The 10,074-nt window shown below is 37.3% G+C and overlaps 1 protein-coding gene across 2 annotated transcripts in view; it reads right to left on the reverse strand.

The window, feature by feature from the left end:
- GORAB (golgin, RAB6 interacting) overlaps positions 1 to 10,074 on the reverse strand; it is a 46,771-nt gene that overhangs the window by 20,605 nt on the left and 16,092 nt on the right. For both annotated transcript variants that reach the window (XM_053693099.1, XM_053693098.1), the window contains one exon: positions 233 to 334. In XM_053693099.1, coding sequence (XP_053549074.1) covers positions 233 to 334 — 102 coding nt within the window. The remainder of the gene's footprint in view (positions 1 to 232; positions 335 to 10,074) is intronic.

Below are 10,074 nucleotides of genomic sequence, written 5' to 3' on the forward strand. Positions count from 1 at the left end.
ACCTTTGAAATTGAGCTGCTGAAAATCACTTACAAATGCTAAAACGAAATACTACTGCTGTGGTGTAAAACTAGTAAAGCAGAAATGTTAGGTTTTGCCAAACTAGAAAATGAAATAAATAAGAAAACAAAATAACAACAAACCGTAAAGTTATAAAGCAGGTAATTCGTTAAGCACAAGATCACGTTTACATTTGTCTCACTAATGAAGACAGAGTATATAATGTTCCCACCTTTCTGCAATAGCTTTTGAAAGAAGAGCTTTCTTACGCTTATTCTTCTCTTCCATTAGCCGCTGCTCCAGCTGAAGCTGATCCAATCGAGGCTTTTCTTTCCTGTTAAAACATAAGGATTAAATGTGATCTATGTAGACCAAATAGAGTATTGCTTTTATTTAACCATAACCTGTAGAAGTCATAGGACCTTGGTGTGTATTTATAAATAAAAATGCTTTTCAGACTTTATGTACAGTAGTTACAATATATGTAATAGCCTGTAATACACAACCAAGTCACCTCAACCTGGGTGCAATATTAAGTATATCCAACACAGTCACATATAGAATATGCACTCTACGGACTTTCAAAAACTGCAAAACTTACTTTAATACAGTATTAAAGTGATAGTAAACCGAAAAAAAATATTTTATGATTCAGATAGAACATACAATTTTAAACAACTTTCCAATTTACTTCTATTACCAAATTTGCTTCATTCTCTTGTTATCCATTGCTGGAGGAACAGCATTGCACTACTGGCAGTTAGCGGAACACATCTAGTCAGCCAATCACAAGAGACAAATGTGTGCAGGCACCAATTAGCAGCAGCTCCCACTAGTGTAGGATTTGTGCGTATTCTTTAATAAGAGAACAAAGCACATTTGAAAATAGAAGTAAATTTAAAAGGGTCTTAAAATTACATGCTCTATATGAATCATGCAAATTTAATTTTGACTTTCCTATCCCTTTAACATATACACACACATACGTATATGCATACATACACACACACACACGTATGTTCTCCTCAGAACCCAATGGCATACCACCCAGCTAATTTTTCTGAACACCCAGCTAAAATGTAAGGCAATATTAATCTAAAATTAGCTAATATTTTACATACACACAGAAACCTTTTTGTTTGTTTAAACAATTGCGTAAAGTCACCAGATTAAAATGTCCAACAAAAAACATTTTAATATCCTTTTCATATCTTAAAGGGACACTGAACCCAAATTTTTTCTCTCGTAATTAATATAGAGCATGTCATTTTAAGCAACTTTCTAATTTATTCTTATAATCAATGTTTCTTCGATCTCTTGCTATCTTTATTTGAAAAAGAAGGCAACTAAGCTTTTTTTTTTAGTTTAAAACTCTGGACAGCACTTTTTTTTTTTATTGGTGAATGAATTTATCCACCAATCAGCAAGAACAACCCAGGTTGTTCACCAAAAATTTGAAATAGAAATAAAGATACCAAGAGAATGAAGAAAATTTGATAATAGGAGTACATTAGAAAGTTGCTTAAAATTGCATGCTCTATCTGAATCACGAAAGAAAAAAATTGGGTTCAGTGTCCCTTTAATAACAGACTTGTCACCAACCAGCCACAAGTTTTCCGCCTCCTGGCAATTTACAAATGACATTATGCATTTTTTTATTTGTATTGCTCACTTTTTTCCATGCCACCAAAAAACTAAAGAAAAAAAAAAAAGTAGTAACTTTCCATTTTTAGGCCATTGATTGTTTATTTTTCAGTTTCTAGAAGTAACGGAATCTTCATGTGTACAATATTCATAACTGATTACGCCGTAACTGAAAACATAATCAGTTAAGACTCAACAGAGATGAAGTGTGCAAACTCTTCTTAAAAACGATATAATCCAAGGAACCACTAAACAGATAACGAGACCTGTAATGTATGATCGATACATAATTTCCACTATACAAAAACATACATTGGTAAATGCATCTAAAAAGTTCTACAGATTAAAAGGAAAAGCCTACTCAAAATTAAACGTTCATGATTCAGATAGAGCATGCAATTTTAAACAACTTTCTAATTTACTCATATTATCAATTTTCTTCGTTCTCTTGGTATCTTTGTTTGAAAAAGCAAGAATGTAAGCATAGAAGCCGGACCATTTTTGGTTCAGAACATGTATAGCACTTTCTGATTGGTGTCTAAATGTAGCCACCAATCAGCAAGCGCTACTTAGGTGCTGAACTAAAAATGGGCCGGCTCGTAAGCTTACATTCAAATCAAGATACCAAGAGAACAAAGAACAAATGATAATAGGAGTAAATTAGAACGTTGCTTAAAATTGTATGCTTAATCTGAATCAGGAAAGTTTAATTTTTACTAGACTATCCCTTTAATATGATCTGGAAACCTCATACAGAACTAAATATTGAAGGCTTGCTATTTATGCATAAAAACTACATAGCATTGATATTGTGTCCTGAATTCACGGGCAAACATTAATAAATTGCAAGAGCTCTCAAGGTTTTGAATTCTTTATTCATGTATCTTCCAGATAACCTTAAAGAGACAGTCTAAGCCAAAATAAACTTTCATGATTCAGATAGAGCATGTCATTTTAAACAATTTTCCAATTTACTTTTATCACCAATTTTGCTTTGTTCTCTTGGTATTCTTAGTTGAAAGCTTAACCTAAGAGGTTCATATGATAATTTCTTAGACCTTGAAGCCCACCTCTTTCAGATTGCATTTTAACAGTTTTTCACCACTAGAGGGTGTTAGTTCACGTATTTCATACAGATAACACTGTGCTCGTGCACGAGAAGTTATCTGGGAGCAGGCACTGATTGGCTAGACTGCAAGTCTGTCAAAAGAACTGAAAAAAGGGGCAGTTTGCAGAGGCTTAGATACAGGATAATCACAGAGGTTAAAAGTATATTAATATAACTGTGTTGGTTATGCAAAACTGGGAAATGGGTAATAAAGGGATTATCTATCTTTTAAAACAATAAAAATTCTGGTGTAGACTGTCCCTTTAATAGAATTTCTCACAAATTATACACGGGAGATGGAAAAGGTACTGTATTTCCAGCTATTCTGCACCAGCTTTATGAAAGATGTCCACTGTAAATACATTAAACGTTATTACGAATCTTTTACATAAAGGAACTTGGATGCCTTAGCCATTACTATACTGAAATAACGTAAAGTAGGACCACATTTAGCTATAAATGGAATCAATTATAAGCCACAAATAGGGGAAACTTAGAAATCTAATAAAAACTAAGTCATACTTAAAGCACATTTATAGTTTCATACTCAGATACGGGTGGTACAATAAAACATTAAAGATTACCTTGTAGCTTTAGTTAAATTATTCAGCTACACATGATTTTACCATGAGCTCTATTTCCAAAATAAGCAGTGTTTTTAAGGCATTTCACTAGTATGCTACTAATTTCATGCATGTGTTAGTTAATGATGTATGAACGAGTCTTTAAAAGAAAAAAATATGTTATCCCAAGAGATCATTTTTTAATTTGGTAAAAGAATTTAACTGTGGCTTTTCTAAGATTGAAAGAGGGGAAACATTCCAGTTATGTCTGCTTATTATAGTAGACAGCTATCAAACGCAGAAGGGGACATTGGTTATTGATGCTGGTTTTAGGCACTGCTTATTTAGAGTCTACAGGTTAAAGGGACACTAAGGGCTAGATTTATTAAAGCTGAGGTCGGACAGGGGCGCATATACACGCCCCTGTACGCCTCAGCTCGCCTGTGGCGGGGCAAAATTACCCGCAGGTATTCCCCATTGCACATGAGCGCAATTTTGAGCTTGCGTGCAATCCAGCCCCCCTGCCCGCGCGGGCAGGAGCTGTCAATCTCCTCGGTCTGACTAGACCGAGGAGATTGAATTTCGCGACCTTACAGGTGGCGAAGAGGTTAGGGAAGCGGCTGTCTAGTGACCGCTGCTTGATAAATGACGGCGAGCAAGTTCTTGTGAGAACATGCAGCCATAGGGCTTTAATAAATCTAGCCCTAAACCCAAAAAAAAATTTCATGATTCAGATAGAGCAACAATTTTAAGCAACTTTCTAATTTACTCCTATCAATTTTTATTCGTTCTCTTGCTATCTTTATTTAAAAAGTAGGAATTTAAAGCTTAGGAGCCAGCCCATTTTAGGTTCAGCACCATGGATAGCGCTTGCTTATTGGTGGATACAGTTAGCAAACCAATAAGCAAGCAAAACTCAGATTCTCAACCAAAAATGGGACGGCTCTTAAGCTTTATAATCCTGTTTTCTAAATAAAGATAGCCAGAGAACAAAGAAAAATGTATAATAGGAGTAAATTAGAAAGTTACTTAAAATTGCATGTTCTATCTGAATCATTACATAAAAAATTGGGTTTAGTGTCCCTTTAAAAATTTGACCATTTAGGATACATTTTAAAGTAACCTGTCAGTTTCAAACACCATATTTACCTTAAAGGCACAATCTAATACCAAAATTGCATGCTTTAATTCTTTGTAATGTAATTGCATTAAAAGGGACATGAAACCCAAAACTTTTCATTCGTGATTTAGGAAGAACATACAATTTTAAACAACTTTCCAGTTTACATCTATTATCAAATTTGCTTCATTCTCTTGGTATCATTTGTTGAAGGAGCAGCAGTGCACTACTGGTTTCTAACTGAACATATGGGTGAGCCAATAACAATCTGTATAAATATGCAGCCACCAATCAGCAGCTAGAACCTAGGTTCTTTGCTGCTCCTGAGCTTTTCTAGACAAACCTTTCAGAAAATAACAAGAGAAGGAAGCAAATTAAGTAATTTTAGTAAATTGGAATGTTGTTTAAAATGGTATGTTCTGTCCCTTTAATGATCTTAGCTATGTGGTAAAGTCCTAGCCTGAAGATGCAAGCACTGCAGATCCTGAGCAGGAAACTGTTGGTGATTGTTGGATACGTCTCAGTGCTGTTTTTGATTGGCTCACTAGGCAAGTAATGCAAATGCCATGCTCTAAAGCAGTTTCTCAACTACAATCCTCAAGTATCCATAGAACAGGCCAGATTTTCATAATAGCTTAAAGGGACATGAAACCCAAAATTTTTCATTCATTATTCAGATAGATAATATCATTTTAAATTACTTTCCAATTTACTTCTATCATTTAATTTGCTTGCTTCTCTAGTTATCCTTTGCTGAAAGGTTTATCTAGACAAGCTCAGGAGCAGCAGAGAACCTAGCTTCTAGCTGCTGATTGGTGGCTGCATATTTATACTGGTTGTGATTGGCTCACTCATGTGTTCAGTTAGAAACCAGTAGTGCACTGCTGCTCCTTCAACAAATCATACAAAGAGAATGAAACAAAGTAGTTAATAGAAGTAAACTGGAAAGTTGTTTAAAATTGTATTCTTTATCTGAATCACGAAAGAAAAAATGTTGGTTTCATGTCCCTTTAACTAGAGCACAGGTAAAATAATCAGCTGATGGGTGATAGCTTAGTAACCATGGTTATTGATCAGCTGATTATTACACTCCTGTGCTCTAGTTAAGCTATCATGAAAATATGACCTGTTAGGGGTACTTTAAGTGATGGTAAATTTCAGACTTTAAGAATGTTGCAATGAAAAATATATTAGTGTACAAGCAAAACCGCAAAATTCTATTTATTTTTTTTATTTTTAAAAAAAGTGTATATATATTTTATAATAAAAGATTTATAATACTACTTGGTATCTTCTGTTCCTCCACCCCCCCCCCCTTCATTTCCTCTTTTGGCTGGGCTGTGACATAGCGAGAAGTCCCACCCACTCTCTACATAGGCTTCCTAAGAACTTTCAAGGGCTGGACTTCAAGAGTGTCATATGACACACACACTGATTGGATGTTCATTAGATTTTTTTTATTTTTATGACAAGAGTTCATCCCAGTGGGCCGGCATAACATTGTAATAGAAGCATCTCTGTGAATAGATGTTGCATAAATTACTCCTGAACCTGGTACCCTTCAACTTGAGATCATGACCCTTTGTTCTGGTATTGGTCTTTTTGTGAGAACTGTTTGCAGCCTCAGCTTTATTAAGCCCTAAAAAGTTGATATCATCGCCCCTTTCCCTTCTGTCCTCTAAGCCAGCGGTTCCCAACCTTTTTTCTCTTCCGTACCCCTTTATTATTTTACCCCCTCTCTTCATTACCCCCACCCATCCCTCAAAAAAGTTGTTTTTTTAAATTTAAACTATTTATTATCAGGGTATTGTCCGGTATAAATAAACTATTTATTATCAGGGTATTGTCAGGTAATAATAAACAATTTATTATTAGGGTATTGTCAGGTATTAATAAACTATTTATTATCAGGATAAACCCATATAATAAATAGTTTATTAACACCTGACAATACCCTGATAATAATTAGTTTAAGGTAAGCTAAACCTGAATGGCATACAACTGTACATGTATCAAAAGGATTAAAGCTCAGATCTCATTCTCAGGAGGAGCCCTGCTGTGTGGCTGGCGCCCCTGGCAGCTGCCTGGTTACCCCTAAACACGGCCCTGGGGGGGGAGTCAAAGTGTAATGATCATAAAAATATTTAAATTTGTGAGATCAGATTGATATTACCCACCCAGCCACTATGGAAATTTTAGTTGGAAGTAAAGCAATCTGAATCAAGCAAGCACTAGAAGCAGTACTAAACTTACCTGCACTGACTAACTTATTTGGGGATGCAGACCCGCCTCGCCTGTATGAGTCGAAACTTCCACGGCTTTACCACACGTGTCCATGCAGCTATACTGCTGCAGTGCCGCTTCTAACTGCGCACTTGCAGTCAAAATTTTGTGTACAGGGTTAAGAGGGTGGAGCAGGAGCCAAAGCTGTCTGGTGAAGCAGGGTGATTATCCACACCCGGTCCACATATTTCAGGTGCAGGGGCTCCCATTTGCTTATATGCCAGGCCAGGACTTCACTTGTCACTTTCTGGCTGAGCGCTCCTTCCTTCCACAGTTCCACAATGATTATTAGTTGATGGCCCATTGAGTGTCCCCCAGCATCTTCCACCATTACCAACAATAATTTCACGTACCCCCAACCAATCCTCCATGTACCCCCAGGGGTATGCGTACCACAGGTTGGGAACCTCTCCTCTAAGCTATACATATTTAGGTCTTTTTTTGTAAGTTTTATTTTTTAGACCATATACCATTTTGGTAGAGCTCCTCAGATTCAAAATTTATTTATATCCTTCTGGAGATATGGCCTCCAGAACTGCACACAATACGCAAGATAAGACCTAACTAGTGATTTGTAGAGTAGCCTAATAACTTTATTACTCCTGCTGCAGATACCGTTACCTATACAACCAAGCATTCTACTGACCTTACTTGTTCATATTCTTTATCTTTCCGTACTGTGCGCTAAGGTCTTCTGCTTGTTCCCTATCCTTGCTACTGCATGCAATGCTGCCACATAAAGGATACAGATGGGTTAGAACATCAGGTAAGAAAGTAAAAGGTCTAAACTGGCTGTATAGAAGGCATAAAACAGCTGTTTGATGTGTACATCTGGTCTAAGGTCTGTTTGGAAACAAAGCTGGCATAAATGGTTTGGTTTCTGCAGTAGGAATGTGGGCTGGGTTTATACATTAAGCAGGATGTGGGTCATCATTATTAAGATTTGCCCACCAAAACAGATACCCTTGAAATAGTCAGTATAGTATTTGCTGGTAGATTGTGGTTTTACTTTATATTAAATGAGAAACATAAAATTAGTGATAGAAATTTAAAAAAATGCAGCTAGTCTGTAGCTTGATATTATTGTTACTTTTCTAAATATTTTTTAATTATAACGTACAGTAACAAAAATATCTTAAAATGTTGTTCTTACTAAATTGTTAAAGGGGAAATGAAAACCAAATTCTTTCTTTCATGATTCAGATAAATCATACCATTTTAAACAACTTTTCATTTTACTTCTAGTATCTAATTCTTTGGTATCCTTTTTTTGAATGAGCAGTAATGCACTACTGGGAGCTAGCTGAGGGCAATGCTAAAAAGCATATATGTGCAAACACCAATCAGCAGCTTCCAAGCCTACCTAGGTATATTTTTCAACAAAGAATACAAATTAGAAAGTTGATTGAAAATTGCATGCTCTATATGAATCAGGAAAGAAAAAAAAAAATTAGGTTTCATGTCCATTTAAAGGGCCAGTAACCCCACTAAATACACACAGTGCAGAATTATATAACATTAGCCTAGCACCAGGTTTCTAAAACAGAGTATTGCAAATATATTTACCTACGAAAATCTATTTTTCATAACGACGCTCCTGGCTCTACTGAGCGGGTCAGTTTTTTACCTAAGCGCATTGGGCACGCTGTCTAGTCACAACACACCTGATTGCGCCATTAAACCGAATGTAGCTTGCTCCCGCTACCAGAGCAGGAGCTAGCTACATTCGGTTTAATGGCGCGATCGGGCGTGCTGTAGACTACACATATACTGTACATACATACACACACAGTATCTCACAAAAGTGAGTACACCCCTCACATTTTTGTAAATATTTTATTATATCTTTTCATGTGACACTGAAGAAATGACACTTTGCTACAATGTAAAGTAGTGAGTGTACAGCCTGTATAACAGTGCAAATTTGCTGTCCCCTCAAAATAAGTCAACACTCGGCCATTAAAGTCCAAACCGTTGGCAACAAAAGTAAGTACACCCCTAAGTGGAAATGTCCAAATTGGGCCCAAAGTGTCAATATTTTGTGTGGCCACCATTATTTTCCAGCACTGCCTTAACCCTCTTGGGCATGGAGTTCACCAGAGCTTCACAGGTTGCCACTAGAGTCCTCTTGCACTCCTCCATGACAACATCACAGAGCTCGTGGATGTTAGAGACCTTGTGCTCCCCCACCTTCCGTTTGAGAATGCCCCACAGATGCTCAATAGGGTTTAGGTCTGGAGACATGCTTGGCTATTCCATCACCTTTACCCTCAGCTTCTTTAGCAAGGCAGTGGTTGTCTTGGAGGTGTGTGTTGGAATACTGCCCTGAGGACCAGTCTCTGATGGGAGGGGATAATGCTCTGCTTCAGTATGTCACAGTACATATTGGCATTCATGGTTCCCTCAATGAACTGTAGCTCCCCACCACCATGCTTGACTGTAGGCAAGACACACTTGTCTTTGTACTCCTTACCTGGTTGCTGCCACCATCTGAACCAAATAAGTTTATCTTGGTCTCATCGGACCACAGGACATGGTTCCAGTAATCCATGTCCTTAGTCTGCTTGTCTTCAGCAAACTGTTTGCGGGCTTTCTTGTGCATCATCTTTAGAAGAGGCTTCCTTCTGGGGCGACAGCCATGCAGACCAATTTTATGCAGTGTGTGGCGTATGGTCTGAGCACTGACAGGCTGACCCCCCACCCCTTCAACCTCTGCAGCAATGCTGGCAGCACTCATACGTATATTTCCCAAAGACAACCTCTGGATATGACACTGAGCACGTGCACTCAACTTCTTTGGTCGACCATGGCAAGGACTGTTCTGAGTGGAACCTGTCCTGTGATACCGCTGTATGGTCTTGCCCACCGTGCTGCAGCTCAGTTTCAGGGTCTTGGCAATCTTATAGTCTAGGCCATCTTTATGTAGAGCTGCACAAATAATCGCGGATGCGGTTTTAAACCGCAATTTAGTACGCAATTTAAAAAATAAATAAAAAATCTTCAGATCGTCATGAAAACAGAGGTGGAGAGGGAGGATGAGAGGCAGCAGACCAGTGTGTGGCCGTGGGCGGACCTGAGAATGCCTGCAAAACTGCCATTTTGGAAGAGATTGAAGAGTTTGTGGGAGTCATCTGGTGCCTTACTGATTTTTTTAATTTTATTTTTTTAACTTCTGTAATGCATAACATTTAGTTTGATTACATATTAGAATACAATATACTTTATTTATATATATATTATCTACTAAATAGATTATAGAGGATGAATGATAGTTACTTACTAGATAGATAGATAACAGCGGCAGGACGTGTCTCAGTGAGGCTCCTGCTTATATTCTAGTAAACTTGTTCTTTAGC

This window comes from Bombina bombina, chromosome 10 (assembly GCF_027579735.1).
Source record: "Bombina bombina isolate aBomBom1 chromosome 10, aBomBom1.pri, whole genome shotgun sequence".
NCBI classification, from domain to species: Eukaryota; Metazoa; Chordata; class Amphibia; order Anura; family Bombinatoridae; genus Bombina; species Bombina bombina.